The 22,506-nt window shown below is 41.6% G+C and overlaps 1 protein-coding gene across 1 annotated transcript in view; it reads right to left on the bottom strand.

Annotated features, from left to right (window-relative positions):
* GRIN2D (glutamate ionotropic receptor NMDA type subunit 2D) overlaps positions 1–22,506 on the bottom strand; it is a 642,162-nt gene that overhangs the window by 554,276 nt on the left and 65,380 nt on the right. Inside the window, exon 2 of the mRNA XM_040434835.1 lies at positions 2,662–3,254. Within this exon, the coding sequence (XP_040290769.1) occupies positions 2,662–3,254 (593 nt within the window). The remainder of the gene's footprint in view (positions 1–2,661; positions 3,255–22,506) is intronic.

Genomic DNA, 22,506 nt, shown 5'->3' with positions numbered 1-22,506 from the left:
ACTTTTTATTATGTCATTTTTAAAAGAGTAAATTTTTCATATTGACTTGGCTTTTGACTAGTTTGAATCAAAGGGTTCGTGATAGAGATAAGTTAATTGATTCCTTACAATCAAAACTTCTAATTATAAAAATTCTGATTAGTTACAATTAATTTCTTAAGAATTGATTTGGACAAATGTTTAACCCATGAAGTCTAATTATTTCAAAGATTTGTAATTTTAAGATATTTTAACCCCTTAGTGACCACTCATATGTGTTTTTACGGCGGTCACTAAGAGGCCCTAGGCTCTGCCGCCGTTTTTTTACGTGGGACCTGGCTCTTGCTCTAGAGCCTCGGCCCTGCTCTAACAGCCCGGACAGGCAGGAGTGCCGATCTGAGCTGTTTAACACTTTACATGCCGTGGGCCATGGCGCCTGCCGCATGTAATGTAGTGACAGGGAGAGCACCCCACAAATGCGATTGCGGGGTGCCTATGTGTGTAAAGGCTGCCTGGGGCCTGATGTAGGCCCAAGACCAGCCTTCAGTAATTTCCAGCAGGCTGCACCTCTCAATGTTAGAATAGCATTGCCATTAAAATGCAATGCACTGTAGGGATAGTGCATTGCATTTTAAAAGCAATCAAAAAGCTGTCTGTTATAGTCCCCTTGTGGGACTATTAAGTGGTAAAAAAAAAGTAAAAAAAACAAATTTATTCAATAAAAAAAATCCCATAAAAAAAATTATGCGTTTTTTCCATTGAAAATACGCTTTTCAAAAAAGAAATTGCAATAAAAAAATCTTCCCCATATGTTTGGTATTGACTCGTTCGTAACGACCCGGACTAAATAAATATGTAACATGTAAATTATCCTGTACGTTGAACGCCGTAAAAAAAAATAAAAAAATAGAATTGCTAATTTATTCTTAGTTGCCACTGAAAAAACGTAATAAAATGCGATCAAAAAGCGCCATTTACTCCAAAATGAACCAATGAAAAATATAAGTCGTCCTGCAAAAATCAAGCCCTCACACAACTGCATAGAAAGAAAAGTTATGGGTCTTGGGAAGCGGCAATGCAAAAACATTTTTTTCTTTAAAAATTGCAAAAAAGTAGTAAAATGTAAAAAAATATATATGTATTTGGTATCACTGTAATCGTAATGACCCAGAGAATAAAGATATTATGTTATTTATACCAAAAAATGAATTCCGCAAAATTTATAACTTAAAAACGCAGTGGAAGTATTGCTGTTTTTCCCATCTCCCTCCCAGAAAGAGTCAACTTTCTGATTAACTTTTATTAATGTGTACCCCAAAATTACGCTATTAATAACTACAACTTGTCCTGCAAAAAACAAGACCTCATAAAGCTATATAGACTGAAAAATATAAAAGTTATAGCTCTTGGAACACGACGATGAAAAAAGGAAGAAAAACGCTTGGTCAGTATGGCCCAAAACAGACTGGTCATTAAGGGGTTAAAACAGTTTCATATGTTTCCAGAAAGGTTCTTGGAGGATGACCCTGAGTATGTTCACTAATAAGCGTTTTATTTAGGCCTCATGCACACGACCGTATGTATTTTGCGGTCCGCAAAAAATACGGATGATGTCCGTGTGCATTCTGTATTTTGCGGAACAGAACAGCTGCCCCCTAGTAGAACAGTACTATCCTTGTATGTGATGTGGACAATAATAGGACATGTTCTATTTTTATGCGGAACAGAAATACGTACATACGGAAACGGATTGCACACGGAGTATCTTCCGTTTTTTTTTTGCAAACCCATTGAAATGAATGGTTCCGCATACGGTCCGCAAAAAAAATGTAATGGATGCGGCAAGAAAATACATTTGTGTGCATGAGCCCTTATACTGTATATATCCACTACCTAATGATTTGTACTTCAATTAAAATACAAATGCAAACGTTAGTTATAATAGATATTTAAAGAGGTCCCTACTACTAATGTGATCTTGGGAGCAGTATTGCCAGGCTTAGGAAGAGTTACAGTAAGATTTATTTTAATATTTGATTCAATGTTTAAACCTATTAATGTTTATTAAAGGGAAGTGGAGGAGGAAAAAAAAGAAGACAAATGCAATCATAAAAATAATAAAAGAGACCTAAAGAGCCAAATAACAGAAACTATGGGGAAAAGAATTCACAGTACTTAAAGGGGTTTTCTCATCTGGGACCCGCACCTATATCGAGAACGGAGCGGGGAGCGCTGTGGCTGGAGGGGAGCGGGGAGCGCTGTGCCTCTCCCATAGAAGTGAATGGGAGCGTGTCGCGCATGCGCGGCCCATGCTCCCATTCATTACTATGGGGCAGACGACAATAGCCAAGCCAGTGCTCAGCTATTTTCGTCGGCCCCATAGAAATGAATGAATGGGGGGCTGAACATGCGCAGTGCACTCTCTTTCACTTTCGGGGCTCCGTTCTCGATATAGGTGCGGGTCTCAGCGGTGTGACCCGCACCTATAAGACAATGGGGGCATATGCTAGCGATATGCCCCCATTGTCTGAGATGAGAAAACCCCTTTAATAATGAAATGAAATAACTGTAAAATAATCCTAACTTTTCATCACCTATGACATTTAAAAAAAAAACTATTTAGACTCAGAAATAACTTACTCCAACTATCAGTGGAATAATAGGATCAACACTGATCATTACCTGTGCAGATTTTCACTTCCTTGAGTAAGGTTTGGTGCTCTGCAGTCATTGTTAAATTCTGGTATAAAGCCAAAATCTTTGTATAAAGCCTCAGCCCCTTTAGCGATTATAGCAACTCCATTTTGAACTCTACGATTGACGTCATCTTTCCATCCAGCAGACAACACTGTAAACAGACCAACAGGCAAGTGCTCAGGCATGTAATCTGTGCCTCCTAAGTTGGTTCCCACCATAAACCAAATGTACCCAGGTCCGGTTAACCCAGCTTCTCTTGCAGCTTTGAAGACGCCATCAGCCTCATCTTTGGAACAGTAGAGCAGTCGCACCTGTACAGTTATCTCTCTTAATTGTCTCTTCATTTTTGCCCCACTGGGGTCATCAGTAAGATTGAGTGTTAAAACACCTCGATTTTCCCATCCAATAAAACTACTATCAGTTAGTAATTCTATGTAATCCACAAAGTCTTCATAGCCAGGAAATAAAGTGGTAATGACTGCAAAAGCCGTCCAATCATATTCCTCAAGAACTTCAAAGATAACTTGCAGTTGCTGTTCTGTAGAAGCCCCCAACTGAAGAAAGGTGGAACCTTTTTCCTGAAAAATAAAAAAAAGTAGAAGTAACATGATGCATCATTTTTATATTCAAATGTACTAAAGAAAAGAGAGATGTAATTATAATGAAAGACACTGAAATAGCTTTCATTGTAGCAGGAACAACTGTAATAATATTCTCTGTTTTCATTGCACAGTATGCCTAATTTCATTAAAATTTATAGAATATTGTGTTAAATGGGCATTGACAAATCATTTGTATGACTATCTTTAGTTGTAGGAAAATTGAAACAAAATATAGTGGAGTCACTTTTAGTGATGGACGGTTCGCGAACGCGATTGCGCGAAAGCGATAAAATGTTCGCAAACCGCAGCTTCGCGGCGGGTTCCATTCATTTTAATGGCAGGAGAACCTGAAAAACCTCCAGGTCATATTTGCAGCCACAAAATACTTACTAGATGTGCACACATAGTCCCACAACATGGACACTGACATACCAGAAGTATTAAGTAAATCTGCAATCTACATTCATTATTTTTTTTATCTGCGAATTTTCAGCAAAGTATTATTGCAAGAGCACATGCGCTAGAAAGGCGTGGCCAACAGCAACTGGTTTGCACCTACTAGCTATTAAATGGATGCGATGGTTGGAACGAAGTTCAGCAACGAAGAGGAAGAACTCCTGGTGACTGTAAGTAATCATTAAAGTAGTGTATTTGATTACATTTCACCGGCATATCTGAACAATCGCTTTATATGCATAAAGAGTGTTATAAAAAAATCGCCAGTGCGACCTCCTGCGATTCTAATTTTTCTGCACAAAACTTCACATTTTATAAGGTCTCACTAGATATTATTGATTTTTGCACTAAGTATTCGTGTGACATCACACCCACTATGTTAGTAGCATATTTGTATGGAAAGCATAGAAAAATATTTCACATGCACATTGCACATCCATTGTCATGCCGCACACTATATACCGCACACACACACCATATACCGCACACACACTATATACCACACACACACACACACACTATATACCGCACACACACACTATATACCACACACACACAGACACACACTATATACCGCACACACACACAGAGTCTATAGATTATAGTTTGTATCCTGTTGGTCAGGACTCAGGAGAAGCATTCTTTGTCTGACCGCCAGTATTTGCTGGTTCATTTAGAGTTACCCAGGGTGCATCCCAGGGAGGCGAACCAGCTGTGCACCCCATACCGGACCGTCACTTCACTAGACTGGTAAATCTCTGCTTAGCTGGACAATATCTGATAGCTCAGACCCCACCCACATACAGTTTTAATACAATCCCATGTTCTAACCAAAACAGTACAGACCATAAAAACCCAGGCTGATGTCCTGCAGAGTGGACGAGCACACAGCGTCATTGGTTGCTAACTCGCTATGACGCCATGCGCTTCTTGCCACCACCGCTGTACAGTAATGCACTTGTATAGATCATACAAGTGTATCACAGTACAGCAGTAGTGGCCCCAAGCGCCTGTCGGCATAGCAACCAATGACGCCGTGCGCTTGCCCACTCTGCAGGACGGCAGAGGCCCGGTTTGTACGGTCTGTAGTTGTGAAAAAACACGCCCGTGTGCAGGCGGCCTAAATCTAATATTTCCACTTCAAAGCATTAAATTCTTGAGTAAATTATTTTCAGTACTATTATTGTTAAAAATTGGGATTATATGCGTGCATTTTTATCTTGCGGTGGATGTTAGGGAGGGGATATAACCGCACCTGGTCCCACGCCGAGAAGCAGCGGATTGTACAGATGCTGGCATTTGAGATCTGGCGCCAAACACCATCAGGTGTGGTCAGACATGAAGCAAAGACACCCCCGGTTTATAAAAAGAATCCGGGACGAAAAATGCACAGGTAGATGCGTAAATAACTTTTGTATGTTTTGCCAACACTCTGTAATGTATACAGTGCTAAGCAAAAGTATTCACCCCCCTTGACTTTGTTCTATTTTTTGTTGCCTGACCCCCTGGAATTAACATGGATTGTTTGAGGATTTGCATCATTTAATTTGTAGAACATGCCCACAAGTTAGACCTTTTTTTAAATTGGTTAATTGTAAAGCATACAACAAATAGGACAAAATAATAGAAAAGTCAATGTGCATAACTATTCACCCCCCTAAAGTCAATACTTTGTAGAGCCACCTTTTGCGGCAATCACAGCTCCAAGTCGCTTTGGATTAGTCTCTATGGGCTTGCCACATCTTACCACTGGGATTTTTGCCCATTCCTCCTTGCAAAACTGCTCCAGCTCCTTCCAATTGGATGGTTTGCACTTGTGAACAGCAATCTTTAAGTCTGACCACAGATTTTCTATTGGATTGAGATCTGAGCTTTGACTAGGCCATTCCAACACATTTATATGTTTCCCCTTAAACTACTCAAGTGTTGCTTTAGCAGTGTGTTTGGGGGCATTGTCCGGCTGGAAGGTGAACCTCCGTCCTAGCCTCAAATCACACACAGAGTGGTACAGGTTTTGCTCAAGAATATCCCTGTATTTAGCACCATCCATCTTTCCCTCAACTCTGACCAGTTTCCTAGTCCCGGCTGCTGAAAAACATCCCCACAACATGATGCTGCCACCACCATGTTTCATTGTGAGAATGGTGTTTGGGTGATGTAATGTGTTGGGTTTGTGCCAGACAAGTGACGGACTGAACCATCACTGTGTCTGCAGTAGAAGCCTGAGGGCTAGCCTCCTTCCTACGGGCTATTGACCCAGGACTATGGAGACCCCCACTCTGACCTATTTGGGTTAGAGGGAACTATAAACTATTATTTTTTGGTTGCGTTTATAGGCCACATCTTTGCTATTCCCCATTAAAGTTGCATGGTGTGAATCCATAAACGTAATAAGGGTTAACTCTGCTATGAGACCCCCAATGAATGTGTTAGTTTATTTGTCCCTTTGTTCTATTGTGTTAGTGATGGGATTAAGAAGTAACCGAATCTGGTGTAGAGAAGTAGATAATCCTATAATGCACTCAGGAGATAATCCCATCACATGGGTCTCCTCTCGACATATTGTTTCATCAAGACACTGTGGAGGGGATGTCTTTTTGCATGCTGTTAATTTTTGATTGAGTTATGCGTCATAAAGCTGGCAGCCACTGCAATTATATATAGATACCTCCATATTGGAAATTCTTTATATCTAATGTTGTTAAGATTACAGAGTTGTTTATCTAAAATCTGAACATTCTGTGATCACAGAAGTTCCTATTCCCTCCATTCAGAGAAGGCGATTGACGGAGGCCGTGGAGGTTGTGGAGGTTGAGGAGGAAGAGGAGGAAGAGGAGGAGGAGGCCGGACCCTCCCAGCCTATTGAGCCACCCCCACCAGATGTGGGAGAAGTGAAGGAGGTTGAAAGTGCTGAACCCTCCAGCACCGCCCCATCTCAGGACTCGAAGGCGAAGAAAAGGGTAAATATGTGCACATAGCAATATGATTATGTATCCATAACATGTACATAAACATTAAAAGGGACAACAATAAGGCAACAACATACACTATAGTAATACATAAAAGAACACTGGACAGTAACTCTTTAACCTGTTCCGGACACATGACGTACCGGTACTGCTTGTGTAGTTCTGATCATCGCCGCCCGGCGGGTGGTTATTGGAACAAGGTGCCTGCTCAAATCATTGAGCAGGCACCCGGGGACAATGCGCGGGGGGGTCCTGTGACCCCCCCGTGTCGGCGAATGCCGCAAACCGCAGGTCAATTCAGACCTGCGGTTTGCGGCTTTTACAGGTTGCGGCAGTGCCATCGAGCCCCCATGCGGCTGTAGGGGGGAACCGATGGCATGGAAGGCAGCGCGATGCCTTTCTGAGGCATCACCGCTGCCTTCCTGTTACGAGCCTGTGAGATCCAGCCCCCTGGATCTCACCGCCAGGAAGCTGTAAGAGTAATACACACTGTATTACTCGTACAGCTAATGCATTCCAATACAGAAGTATTGCAATGCATTGCAAAGGGGATTAGACCCCGAAAAGTTGAAGTCCCATAGTGGGACAAAAAATAAAGTGAAAAAAAAAGTTTAAAAAATAAAGTTTTCCCCCCAAAAAAATTTAAAGTTTCAAGTAAAAATAAACAAAAACGTCATTTTCCCCAAATAAAGTTAAAAATAAAATTGGTAAAGATCAGGGAAAAAAAAAAGGTAGACATATTATGTATCGCTGTATCGACCGGCTCTATAAACATATCACATGACCTAACTTCTCAGATGAACACCGTAAAAAATAAAAAATAAAAACTGTGCTAAATAAACATTTTTTTGTCACCTTACATCACAAAAAGTACAACAGCAAGCGATCAAAAAGGCATATGCCCACCAAAATAGTACCAATCTAAACGTCACCTGATCCCGCAATAAATGAGCCCCTACCCAAGACAATCGCCCCAAAAATAAAAAAACTATGGCTCAGAATATAGAGACACTAAAACATCTTTTTTTTGTTTAAAAAAAGCTGTTATTGTGTAAAACTTAAGTAAATTAAAAAAGTATACATATTAGGTATCGCCGCCTCCATAATAACCTGCTATATAAAAATATCACATGACCTAACCCCTCAGGTGAACACCGTAAAAACTAAAAAATAAAAACGGTGTAAAAAAAGCAATTTTTTGTCACCTTGCATCACAAAAAATTTAATAGCAAGTGATCAAAAAGTCATATGCACTCCAAAATAGTGCCAATCAAACCATCATCTCATCCCACAAAAAATGAGACCCTACTTAAGATAATCACCCAAAAACTGAAAATACTATGGCTCTCAGACTATAGAGACACTAAAACATGATTTTTTTTGTTTCAAAAAGGAAATCATTGGGTAAAAAAATTGTATACATATTAGGTATCGCCGTGTCTGTGACAACCTGGTCTATAAAAATACCACATGATCTAACCTGTGAGATGAATGTTGTAAATAAAAAAATTAAAAAAAGGTGCCAAAACAGCTATTTCTTGTTACCTTGCCCCACAAAAAGTGTAATATAGAGCAACCAAAAATCATATGTACCCTAAACTACTACCAACAAAACTGCCACCTTATCCCGTAGTTTATAAATGGGGTCACTTTTTTGGAGTTTCTACTCTAGGGGTGCATCAGGGGGGCTTCAAATTGGACATGGCGTCAAAAAACCAGTCCAGCAAAATCTGCCTTCCATAAACCGTATGGCATTCCTTTCCTTCTATGCCCTGCCGTGTGACCGTACAGCAGTTTACGACCACATATGGGGTGTTTCTGTAAACTACAGAATCAGGGCCATAAATATTGAGTTTTGTTTGGCTGTTTTTTTTTTGTTTGTTTTTTATACAAAGTGAAAAACAACACACATTATAATAGAGAAAACAACTAATACAGGATAGCCATTGTGGGCAATTGTCAACTACCCTATAAGAGAGAACATAATCCTGCATACATTATGGATATCACAATAGATTCAGTATTAATATACAAGAAATAGAACTATAGCCTCCCCCCCAATTGGCTGTCGCCACTGCAGCTCTATCAAATGCAGCTATAATTGCGGTAATAATTGTGTCTAAACAGTCACACGTGCCGCTCTCTGTTTCCTTTCCATATCCTCATAAATTTTAATTTGTTGAAGGTACTGGATCCATTCAATTAACGAGGGTGGGGAGACAGACCCCCAGTGTTTAATTTAGATGACTTTTGCAGCCATCAGACCCCTCATCCAGATCTGTGTGACCCAGACCAGAATTAACATGTCTGGAGAAAAATATCCCAACATCACTGTCAACATCCCAGGGTTATATGTTGAATAGGACTCCTTTTGTAGGGCTACAAAGACCTGTTCCCAGTACCATTTAAATTTGCTGCAGTTCCAAAGTAAATGGTCGAATTCCACGTTCACACATCCACATTTAGGACAGCAGCAATCTCGGCCTTTATTTTGAGGAAATTTCGCTTGGGTTTTTGGCGTATAATACAATTGATGCAAGATCTTAAATTTAATTAATCTGTGAGCATTAGAGATTGTAGCCTTTCTTACATTTCTATAAATACTGGCCCATTGTAGTGGGGGGCAATGCAACTCTTGCTCCCATTTACTTGGGCTTTTAAATATACGGTTGCCAATGCCATTCAAAGTTTACAGTATAAACTAGCTATCTTAACCCTCTCATCTGTCTGGGCATAACAATAATCAAAAAATAAATTCTCCCGTGGAAAAATATAACCTTTGTTGCTAGAAGCCTCATATACGTGTTTTAAACGTGAGTACATAAACAAATCTAATGATGTACTATCAGTGAAGTTAAATTCCAAAAACGATTTAAAATGTCCCAAAGAAAAAAGATGACACACATTGACAACCCCCTTATGGAGCCAATAAATAAAATCTGTGATTTTGAAGAATTCCACCAGATTCCTGTTCTCCCACAGAGGGGTGAAGGCAAAAGAATAGGAGACTTTAAGTATCCTCTTAAGCTTATTCCAAACCCTCTGCAGGGTCCAAGCTATCAATAGGGACTTCCTCAATCCCAAATAACCAGATTCCAAACATGTGAAAATATTCTCTATTGGTTTATCCATAACCTGAGTCAAATATTGTGCAAGTAAACTCTCTTTAAAATTATTTATAAAAATAAATAAATAAGCCTCAAAAATACGTTGCTTGGTGGTGTCGCAGGTCCCGACGGTGAAGTGGGTACAGTTCACACAGGTAAAAGTGTTTCTTTGGATAGGACCGCGCTACCTCTGGAATCACAGAGAATCCACAATCGAAGCCAGCAAGATATTCACAAGCATGGGGAAGCAAACAGGCCAGTCAAAACCTCTCCTCCTCTCCTTTCCAGGCTTCTATGGAACACCAAAATTGCATCCAATAGTGAAGTACCGTCATGCAAGTCGGAGTAAAAACGGTTTTATTATACTCACAATGCACACGTATAAACAAGCAGTATACAATGGATCAAAATCACCCGACCCGGGTTTCGCTCGGTTGAGCGAAACCCGGGTCGGGTGATTTTGATCCATTGTATACTGCTTGTTTATACGTGTGCATTGTGAGTATAATAAAACCGTTTTTACTCCGACTTGCATGACGGTACTTCACTATTGGATGCAATTTTGGTGTTCCATAGAAGCCTGGAAAGGAGAGGAGGAGAGGTTTTGACTGGCCTGTTTGCTTCCCCATGCTTGTGAATATCTTGCTGGCTTCGATTGTGGATTCTCTGTGATTCCAGAGGTAGCGCGGTCCTATCCAAAGAAACATCTCTTTAAAATTACATTGCTGAATCTGTGCACATAAATAATATCCTTGAAAAAAAGGAAGTGATAACCCGCCCTCCGATTCCGACAGCCATAGGTATCTTTGTTTTATACGCACCCTCTTCCTTCCCCATATTAGATGGTTAATAAGAGTCTCCAATCTATGGAAAAAAATATCATCGATCCAAACAGGGGAAGCACACATCGGATACATCACAATAGGCAGAATGATCATTTTAACCAGTGCTATTCGATCAGTCTGTGCCAATATCAATTTCTGCCAAGCGCATATTTTAGACTTAACTTTATTCAAAACCGGGGCCAAATTAAGCTGATAAAACCTATTTATAGTAACCGCAATCTTAGCCCCCAAGTAGTCCAAAGTTTTATTGGGAGCGAGAACCCGGACTCCACTCCCCTCATCCACGGCCTTGCGGTTCAGCGGGAGGAGCGATGACTTGGTTCAATTAATCAGATAACCCAATAATTTACCGAAATCCTCTATCGCTTCCATCACATAGGGAAGGATTTTCCATCCCTGATCCAAAAACAGAATAACATCATCAGCATAGAGGCTTATTTTATCACTCACTCCTGCCACCCCAAAGCCATCTATGCGGTTATCTGATCGGATCTTACAGGCCAACGATTCAATGAATAGGGCAAACAGGAGGGGAGAAAGGGGGCATCCCAGTCTCATCCCTCGCCACATCGTAACAGGAGAAGAAATAATGCCATTAATATTAATAGAAGCTGAAGGCTGTTCATATAGCATTTGGGTCATTTCTATGAATACATTCCCCAAACCGAAATGAGACAGAGACCACTCCATCCTGTTAAACGCCTTTGTGGCATCTAGAGACAGGATGGAGTGGTCTATACTACCCCCAGCAGAGAGATTCAAATACACCCTATAAAAACTCATCTGTATTTGCCGGCCCGGAATGAATCCCGTCTGATTGGGATGTACCAGAGAGGCTATGACCCTCTTCAAGCGATTAGCCCAAATTTTTGCGAAGATTTTGTAATCTGTGCTTAAGAGTGATATGGGTCTATATGACCCCATATCGCATATATCTTTATCCTTTTTCAACACCAAAGTGATCACTGCCTCTCTAAATGATGGGGGTAAAGAACCAGATAAACAGGATTCATTCAAGACCCGCACAAAAATTGGAAGGAGCGATTTGGCGTGGTACCTATAGAGTTCAAACGGTAGACCGTCAGGACCAGGGAATGAATTGTATTTCAACAATGGAAGTATCGATCGCAACTCATCCAGAAGAATGGGGCGATCCAGCATTTCCCTGTCCTGTGGGTCTAACTGGGGGAGCTCCAAATGTTTTAGGTATTGATCCATATCATCCCGACTAGGAGTAGGGTCGGACTGGTAGAGAGAAGAATAGTATTTCACAAATTCCTCCCTAATCATCTCTGGGGACCTCACCCTATTACCTTTTGAAGTCCTAATCTCCCTTATACTAGTAGCCTCTCTCTGATTAGCAACTAACCGTGCCAAAAACTTACCCGTTTTGCCCGATTCACAGAAACGGTTTTGACCTTGGAAAAGAAGCTTATGTTGAGCTTTACTATACACAAGTGTCTTAAGCTATGAGTTGGCCTCCTTTAACTGGATTATATATTGCTCATTATGGTGGACAACTAATGCACCCTGTAAGCTCCTAATTGTCTCTGTTAGCTGTTGCTCCCTTCGGCGAAGTTCCTATCTATACCTATTGATTTTAGTAAAATATAAGCCCCTTATATGGGCCTTTAATGCATCCCACACATAGTGTATATGTGTCGAGCCTACATTAAAGCCCCAGAATTTCTGTATATCCAGATCAATTCGATGTTGCTCCCCTATCACATCAAACCAATGCGAATTCAGTTTAAAGATTCTACCTGGGGCTGGAAAGTCCACCTCTCTGAACGAAATAAGGACTGGGGAATGATCTGAAATTCCATGGGTTCATACTTCATTTTCACAATTTGATGATTCAAATCACGACTTGCGAAAGCCAGATCAATGAGGGACATTGACCCATAGGACTGGCTGTAGCAAGAAAAGATTATCTTATTGCCATAGAGGTGGCGCCAGATATCAACCAGCGCCAGCTCCTGGCAAATAGTGCTCAAAGGAGATCCAGTCCGACCTCGCTCAGAGGAGGTAGAAAAACGATCCGACTAAGGATCAGGAACAGAGTTAAAGTCTCCTGCTACTAATAGTGGACATTGATTTTTTGTGGCTATATATTTAGATAATAGAGAAAAGACAGTTGATTTATATGGTGGAGGAATATAAATAAACGCAAATATAATCTCCTGCCCATTCCAGAAACCATGCAGGAAAACAAATCTCCTTTCTTTATCAATCATATTATCTACAGGTTGAAACTCCATCCCACGGTGAATATATCCGCTGACCACTCTTGCATAAGAGGAGAAGTAAGCATGATATTCAAGAGAAGCCCATTTTCTTTTCAATGTATAGAGCCTATCTACTGATGCATGGGTTTCTAATAATACCACAATACCCGGCAAATGACGAGCTACAAGATCAAACACCACCGTCCTCTTAACTCTGTCTCCCAACCCTCTCAAATTCCAGAATAGAATATTATGTGGCAGAAGCAATGCATAGATGAGAATCCCAGTTCCCCATCTAGGAGAGAGACACGTAGACATAAAGAGCCAGTGACGACAGCCAATCCCTCCCTTATACCCACCCCCAAAAGACCCCCTACATGGTTGATAAGGTATAACACATTACCCATCAACCTCTTTCAAATCTGGGTATATCGATATCAGATTACCATCAAAATGAGTGTCTAATACTTCTCTTTTACGTCTCAGTACCCAATCCCGGTCCTTTGAACAAACCAGTTTCGCCAAAATTGACCTAGGAGAGGCCCCTGGAGGAGGTTTTTTAAAGGGGATTCTGTGGGCCCTTTCCACACAAAAGGTAGATGCATCATGATCTGGCCCTAAATTTCTAACCAGCCATTTTTGGATAAAATTCGCAAGATTATCCTGTTCTACTCCTTCTGGGAAACCCACCAGTCTCAAGTTGTATCTACGGGACCTATCCTCCAGATCTATCACTTTCCTTCTGAGCCAAGAGCGATCTTGATCTACCTCTTCTAATCTCTTTTTAAAAAAACTGTTCTCTGAAGTAACAGAAATAACTGCTGATTCCAACTCCTTCACCTTCAGTCTCAATTTTGTCATTTCATCTCTAATTATCGTAACATCTCCTTGCACTACTGAGAGGGAGAAGGCAAACTCTGCAACTGAGGTGCTGGTGGAATTTACTAATCCTAATATATCTGAGAGTTTTTTTTAATTAATACTATCCAAACCTTCACTCTGGGGCGTACTAGATTCTGTGGTACCCAATTCTGACCAGTCAATATTAACCTCTCCCAACTCAGCCTGTGGGACAGATCTTTGCACACCTCTCCTAGTTTTGGGTAGTGAAGACTTCAAAAATCTGTCTAATCAAGCCTGGGGGCTACCCCCTGAACCGGCGAGGGCACCCCTCCTGATTTACAATACTTAGGCAGCATTTTTGGGAGACCTAATAGGTAAACACTAGACGTACAATTCCCACATAAAAAGACTAATATTGGAGCCAGACAATATAAAATACAGAGGGATTTCCAATACCAGATCCACTAATAGTCCGGACCTGCATGAGAAATACCCCGTATTAACTGTAGGACCCAGACGGCCTATTTCGTACTGATAGAGATATAGATATCCCACACACAGATATAACATATGTACATATAAAGACCGGTAAATAGGGAAGCTGGGTACATGTAGAAGGAGAACATAGAAGCCGGATGCATATAGGCTGAGAACATAGAAAAGAGTTTTGTTTGGCTGTTAATCCTTGCTTTGTAACTGGAAAAAAAAAATTAAAATGGAAAATCTGCCAAAAAAGTGAAATTTGGAAATTGCATCTCTATTTTCCATTAATTCTTGTGTAACACCTAAAGGGTTAACAACGTTTGTAAAATCAGTTTTTAATACCTTTAGGGGTGTAGTTTCTAGAATGGGGTCATTTTTGGGTGGTTTCTATTATGTAAGCCTCACAAAGTGACTTCAGACCTGAACTGGTCCTTAAAAAGTTGGTTTTTGAAAATTTCTGAGAAATTTCAAGATTCGCTTCTTGTAACGTCCCCCAAAAATAAAATGTCATTCCCAAAATGATCCTAACATGAAGTAGACATATGGGGAATGTAAAGTAATAACTATTTTTGTAGGTATTACTATGTATTATAGAAGTAGAGAAATTGAAACTTGGAAAGTTGCAAATTATTCAAAATTTTTAGCAAATTTGGTATTTTTTTATAAATAAAAATGAATTTTTTTTACTCCATTTTTATCAGTGTCATGAAGTACAATATGTGACGAAAAAACAATCTCAGAATGGCCTGGATAAGTTAAAGCGTTTTAAAGTTATCACCACATAAAGTGACACTGGTCAGATTTGCAAAAAATGGCCTGGTCCTTAAGGTGAAAATGAGCCCGGTCCCTAAGGGGTTAATCTACATTAAAACCATTAACTTAACAAATAAATAATATCATACTCTATAGAACTATCACTAACTAACAAAATAAAATTATACTGTATTGAAATATCACTAACTAATAAACTATATAATCATCATAAATATCACTAACTAACGTATTGAGATATAAAGACTTTAAATAAAAAAAAAATGTAAAAAATAGACAAACAGACATATTTTGTACCGCCGTGTACATATCGACCGTCTCTATAAAAATATCCTATGATCTAACCCCTCAGGTGAACACTGTAAAAATAAAAAAAAATAAACAATAATACTAATTTAGTCACCTAACATCACTAAAAGTGCAACACCAAGCTATCAAGAAAGGTATATGCCCCCCAAAATAGTAACAATCGGTCATTTCATTCATTCTGCCAAAAATGAGACCTTAACATTAGACAATCGCCAAATAAAACCAATAATATGGCTCTCAAACTATGGAGACAGTAAAACATGAATTGTTTTTGGTTCAACAATGCTTTTATTGTGTAAAACAGAAATAACTAAAAAATAAGGAAACATATTAGGTCTTGCCGTATCTGTAACAAGCAGCTGTATAAAAATATCATACCAACTAACCCTTCAGGTGAACACCTTTCAAAACAAAAATTTAAAACTCTCCAAAAAGGCATTTTTTTTGACAACTTTTATCACTAAAAGGTGTAATAGCAAGCGATCATAAAGTCAGATGCACCACAAAATAAAGATTTAAAGGTTTAATTAGAATTGCAAATAATGTTCATTTTATATATTTTTTCAAACAGTACTGAAGACATTGAAGGCCAAATTGGCCAAAATGCAGAAGGAGCACCGCCAGGATATGCGGGCCTTTCAAGAGCGCATGAAGGCCATGGAGGAGAGGCAACGCCAGGCCATGAAGGGGGTGCAGGGGATGCTCCTGCTATTGGAAAAGTTGCCTTAAATTTTTTTATTTATTTTCTAATAAGTTATATAATTTGTTTATACAGTTATAACGTGTATTTTTGTTTTGTAATATTGCTCTGTTTTAGTGTAATAGCTCGGCCTAAATCAGCCAGAACTGACATCAGCTGGTAAATACATGTCAAATACATATAGGGTCCATTCACACGTCTGTAAAATATGTCCGCATCCGTTCCTCAATTTAGCGGAACGTTTACAGACCCATTGATTTTCAATTCCAGTCAGAAAAATTAGGCATTCACAGGATAAATAAGTAAGTGTCGGCCATTACAGGCCCCAAAAATTAGCCAACAGGTGTTCACCTGACAGCAAAGAAGTTTGTATTCTGTGGCTGGAGGTACATTAGGCATTCACAGGATAACGAAGTAATTGTTGGCCACTACAGGCCCCAAAAGTTAGGCATTCCACGGACATAAAAGGCCTTTTATGCCGCTGTATTTACCTAAGACAGGGACCATGAATTGTTATGGGTGGTGGCGGATATTTGTGGGCTGTCATGAGGAATTTGAATCAAACATGGTCTACTGGTCAGATGTCTTGAATTCCTCCGAGATCCATGCCTCATTTATTTTTAGAAATGTGAGGTAGTCAACACTGTCGTGAGCTAGGAGAGTGCGCTTATCAGTCACAATCCCCACTGCTGCACTGAACGTCCATTCGGACAGGACACTGAACGAGGGGCAAGCCAACAGTTCCTTTGCAAATTGTGCAAGCTCTGGCCAGAGCTCAAGCCTGCCCACCCAGTGGTCCAGGGGTTCATCACTTCTCAGAGCGACCACATCGGCCGTTAACCCGATGTAGTCGGACACCTGTCGGTCTAGGCGTTCCCTGATGCTGGATCCGGAGGAAAGCTGTTGATGGGTCGGCTGAATGAAGGATCTCATATCAGAAGTGACCAACACATCTTCAAACCACCCTCTTCTTGCAGGCGCTGTTGGATTGGTACCCGCAACTGTCTCTCTGTGAGTGGAAATTCCTATGCCAGCGCACGCAAAAGCAGAATGCAGCATTTCTCGAAGCAAGACCTGGAAGTGCTGCATTCTAACCTCTGTGATGGTGGTAACATTTCCGCCATTTTTTGTCTAAGTACGTTGCCACCCAGTACTGGTCCTTGCCCTTTATGCTTTTTATATGGGGGTCCCTCTTAAAACACTTGAGCATGAAGGCCCCCATTTGCACTAAACTGGAAGCGGTGTAGCGGTCTGGCTCCTGCTCATCATCCAGGATAATGTCGTCCTCGTTCTCCTCCCCCCATCCACGGACAACACCAGGGATCACAGAAAAGTTTAAAGCATGCTCTTCTTGCTCCTCCTCATCCACCCCACACCATCCTCCTCTGACTCCTCTTCAGACTCCTGTTGTTGTCTCAGATGGAGTAGCCCCCCCGGGAATTCATCCAGCATTGCGACTTCCTCATCTTCCTGCTCCTGCTCCTCGACGGCTTGATCAATAACACGACGCAATGCACACTCCAGAAAGAAGGCGTAAGGTACGATGTCACTGATGGCGCCCTGGCTGCGACTATCCAGTTTGGTGATCTCATCAAATGGCCGCAGAAGTCTGCATGCGTCGCGCATGAGCAACCACTGGCACGTTGAAAAAAAAAACAAGCTCCCCAGAACCTGTCCTGACGCAGAGTTCGTACAGGTAGTCGTTAACTGCACGTTTCTGCTGGAGCAGCCTATCAAGCATATACAAGGTTGAGTTCCATCGTGTCAGGCAGTCACATATCAGACGTCTGACGCGCAGGTGGTGTCGCTGACGAATGTCAGCAAGACGAGCCATGGCCATGTAAGATCTTCTGAAATGGCCAGAGATTTTCCTGGCCTGCCGCAAGACGTCCTGGTCCCCAGGGTATTTGACAACTGCACGACCAAGTTGAGGACATGTGCCATGCATGGCACGTGTGTAATTTTGCCCTGTTTAAGCTCCGTCAGCAGATTGGCACTGTTGTCGCACACCACTTTACCAACTGTCAAATTGAGCGGGGTTAGCCACTGATCAGCCTGTGAACGCAAAGCTGAAAGGAGTGCAGGACCGGTGTGGCTCTTGGCTTCCAGACACAACAGACGCAGCACATCATGGCAACGTCTCATCTGGCATGTCGAATAGGTTCTGGGGATCTTGGGAGGCGCAGCGGAAGAGACGGTAGCAGCGGAAAAGGAGGAGTCAGTCGATGAGGAGATGGAGGATGGAGTAGGAGGAGGAGAAGAAGAGGCAGGCCTGCATGCAATCCGTGGCGGTAAAACCAAATCTACACGGGGTGCCACAGATTACATGTTTGACGGCCGTCAGAAGGTTCACCCAGTGGGCAGTAAAAGTTATATACCTTCCCTGCCCATGTTTGCTAGACCACGTCTCTGTGCTCAGATGTATCTTGGCACCGACACTGTGTGCTAGAGATACATTCACTTGCCACTGAACGTGGCCATATAGCTCTGAGATGCCCTTCTGAGAGAAATATTTCCTTCCTGGGACCTTCCATTGCGATGTTCTAATGGCCACAAATTTTCGAAAGGCCTCCAAGTCCACCAGTTTATATGGCAGTAGTTGACGGGCTATCAGTTCCGACAAGCCAGCGGTCAACCGTTGGGCAAGAGGGTTATCCGGCTTCATCATGTTTTTTACGCTCGAACATTTGGGCCACGGAAGCCTGCCTTTTGCCAGATAAACGAGAGGACGGCACAATGGAAGGTGGAGTGGAGGACAATTGTGAGGAGAGAGGAGAAGGAGAAGGAGAAGAGGCTGGACGGTGAGCACCTGGAGTGTGGCTTTGTGGGTTCTGACGGCGTTGCTCCCACTGGGCTCGGTGATGGGAGGCCTGGTGCCTTCTTAAAGCGGTCGTCCCTAGGTGAGTGTTGGGCTTACCACGACTTCCACGTTGACTGCAAAGGCTGCAGATGGCAACACTATTGCTAGCAGCGGACACGTTAAAAAAAGCCCACACTGTGGAGCCATGTGCCGACGTCCTGGGAGCGCCAGATGTGACCGTAAATGGTTGATGGCTCACTCCTGATACATTAGCAGTCTGGTTTTTCCCTCCTGTGCAATGTAAGTTCTGCCTGCTTCTCCTCCCTATCTGCTGGTCCAACTCTTCCTCTGAACTCCCCTCCTCTTCCTCTCTTGTGGGCACCCACGTGACATCCATAGACACGTCATCATTGATGTCACCTTCCCCACCACTAACATTAGAGATCTCGGAGTAGGCAGCAACAGCGGGGACCAACCTCCTTGGGCTGATCTGGGTACTGTCGTCAGACTGCTGAGTGGCGGCCGTTGCTACCTCCTCTTCCTGATCCGATGCCAAGAATGGCTTTGCATTGGAAATGTCTTGTGATGGATCGGAAAATAATTCCTGTGACTCAAGCGGAGGGTATATGTTGGTGGTGTTGGTGTCTTTGAGAGTGCACACAGCAGAGAGTGAAGAGGGTGCAGACAGAGAGGATGAGAAGGGTGCAGAAGCGGAAGGCTGAGTGAGCCACTCAACCAAGTCTGGTGCGTCCTTTGACGCAATTGAACGCACCTTCTGCAACTTCCCACTTTGGCTCTGGCCTGGTGCTCCTGCCCTACCCCGACCACCCCTGCGGAAGGGCCTGCCTCTTCCTCTGCCTGTCATTTTTTAAATCACCCTGTGACAAAAGTCTCTAGAGAAGCGCAGTGTATGTGGAAGAAGGTATATAACACCCCACTTCAATCTGTCGTTTTGGGGGGCCACTGGTCTCTCACACCAATTATAATACTTTTTTTCCAGTAACGTTTGTCACTGTGTGTAGCAGAGGGAACACAGCAAAACAGGCAAAATTTCTGCAGTACCCAAATACACTATTATGAAAGTATATTGTTATATAACACCTGCTTCAATCTGTCATTTTGGGGGCCACTGGTCTCTCACACCAGTTATAATACTTTTTTTCCCAGTACCGTTTGTCACTGTGTGTAGCAGAGGGAACGCAGCAAAACAGGCAAAATTTCTGCAGTACCCAAATAAACTATTATGAAAGTATATTGTTGTATAACACCCTGCTTCAATCTGTCGTTTTGGGGGGCCACTGGTCTCTTACACCAGTTATAATACTTTTTTTCCAGTAACGTTTGTCACTCTCCCTACACTGGCAAAAGACAGAATGTAAAATGGCAGCCAGATCAGGTTTATTTATAAGGTAGGGGGTATGTCCATGTGCTGAAACGTCTCAATTGGCTGTCCTGTACCACCTGATGGATGTGTCATGGGTCCAAGTTCTTCACAATGTAAAAGAATATGGTGGGTGCGAATATCGCCATATGTTCGCATGTTCGGCGAACAGCGAACGAGCAAAGTTCGCTGCAAACCGACCGCCGGGCGAACTGCAAGGCCATCTCTAGTCACTTTATTATGAACACTTCCTACTTTTGATATTGGCAGCAAGTAGCTCATGAAAGTCATTTGTCGGGAGCTGGCTTGGTGCATATATAAGGAGTGTGATAGGTTGAAAATGTGTTTGTGAACTGTTTGCTGCTGTGGTGAAAGTGCATACTGAATGGACAAATGGTACTATTGCAAATAAGCAATGTAGAAACTGCAGAACACCACGTGTAACTGATGTGAGAGGTGAACGTCAGCTATGAAGGTGCACAAGGGTGGCCTGACATGCTATGGTGGAGCAGCTCACCGCCAAAATGAACAAGGGGGCTACCAGATATGTGTCTAAAACAATAGTTTAGCGAGCCCTACTGCATCAGCAGAAAAGGCTTCAATTTTCATGGTAGTATTGGAATTGGACTTCTGCTGATTGGCAAAGGGTTGCCTTCTCCGATGAGTCCCATTTTATGCTTCGTTGAACTGATGTTTTCATGGCATTCGCTGGGCCCGATCATTCACGTGGAAGACACTGTCAACTTGGCTATGAATCTTGAAGATTATGTACAGCAATACATACTATTTGTCCTACTTTAGCGGATGGGATCTTCCAGCAAGACAATGCTACACGTCACACTGCTAGAAATGTCTTGCTTTGGTTAGAAGAGCATGGCCAAGACTTCCAAGTATTACCCTGGCACCCTAATTCCCAGATTTGGACCCAATTGAGCATTTATGGCACCCCCTCGTTCATCGTGTTCTCTTTATAAATCCTACCCCACGCACCCTCCAGCAGTCAGCATGGCTCCATATACCCACTACAAGCTGCCAGGACCTTATTGAGTCACTCCGAGCCTATCTAGCTGCTGTATACTGTTGAGCGCGAATACTTGTATAGTGAATTTTAATCGCGAATATCGGCACTTTGAGAATTTGCGAATATTTAGAATATAGCGCTAAATATTTGTAAAATCGAATATATATATATATTTTTTTAACACAGTACACATCAAGTAATCATTCCTCCCATCTTCTAGCTTGTGGGCCAATGAGAAGGCTTTGTCACAGCTTAGCAACATCACTATCATCCAATAAATAAGTTTCCTACCGCTTACTACATAAGAACCTCCCCAGCAGCCATTTTCTAAAGTTTATTGCAGTTATGAAAGAGACAGCAGTGTCATTGCTGTACTCTGTGCTTTGTGTTATTACATTAGACAGTTAACTTATATATATATATAATTCAGATAGGGGGAGATAGTCCGTGTAGGTTAGATTGATCTATAGTGTAGCTGATAGGTTCCAGTGCAGGGTGTTAGGCAGTGTGATAGGTTCTGCAGTCCATACATACAGTTCATACTACAGACATAGTGCTGTCATGTCACAAGTTGCACTTATTGAGAAAAAAGATGTGCATAATTTATTGCCAAAAATATATTGGAGCACTCTATCGGCATATAAAGCTATTGTAATGTTCTGCCGTGCCAACCATTTTCTCCAGTCTCAGGAAACTTATACTAGCTTGAAAAATGTAGCATAAGTGATCCACGCCGGCATTTCGCGCGCATTGCACGAATATTACATTGCTGATTTTCTCAATCAAGAATATAATCTCGAATTCTCAAATATATAACTAATATTCTACAAAATATTCACGAAATATCGCAAATTCAAATATTGCCCCTGCCACTTATCACTACTGCTATACATGCTGCACACAGCGTTTACTATAATTATTCGATTGTGGTCATAATAATGTGACTCCATTGTGTATGTGCTCAATAAGGACTCAACAAATCTTATTCAGATCTAAATATGTGTTTCCATGGTTACAGACTGCAAAAAAATACTAGCTTTGTCACGCAGTCATGTTTCTCCATTCTAAATGTTAATTTTTCTTGGTATGCTACATGAAGAGCGGTCCAGAAGGGACTGACTAACACATGATTGTTAGACCACACAGAGTCTTCAAGTCTACTTTAACCCATTCAGGAAAAAGGCAATTAATTTTTTTTGTTTTTTTTTAGTTTTTCATTTCCAGCCTTCCCAAAGCCATAACTTTTTTTATTTTTATGTTCAGATAACTGTATAAGGGCTTTTTTTTTTTTTTGCAGGACAAGTTTTACTTTCTA

This window comes from Bufo bufo, chromosome 1 (genome assembly GCF_905171765.1).
Source record: "Bufo bufo chromosome 1, aBufBuf1.1, whole genome shotgun sequence".
Taxonomy (NCBI): Eukaryota; Metazoa; Chordata; class Amphibia; order Anura; family Bufonidae; genus Bufo; species Bufo bufo.
This window is presented reverse-complemented; position numbering and strand designations above follow the sequence as displayed.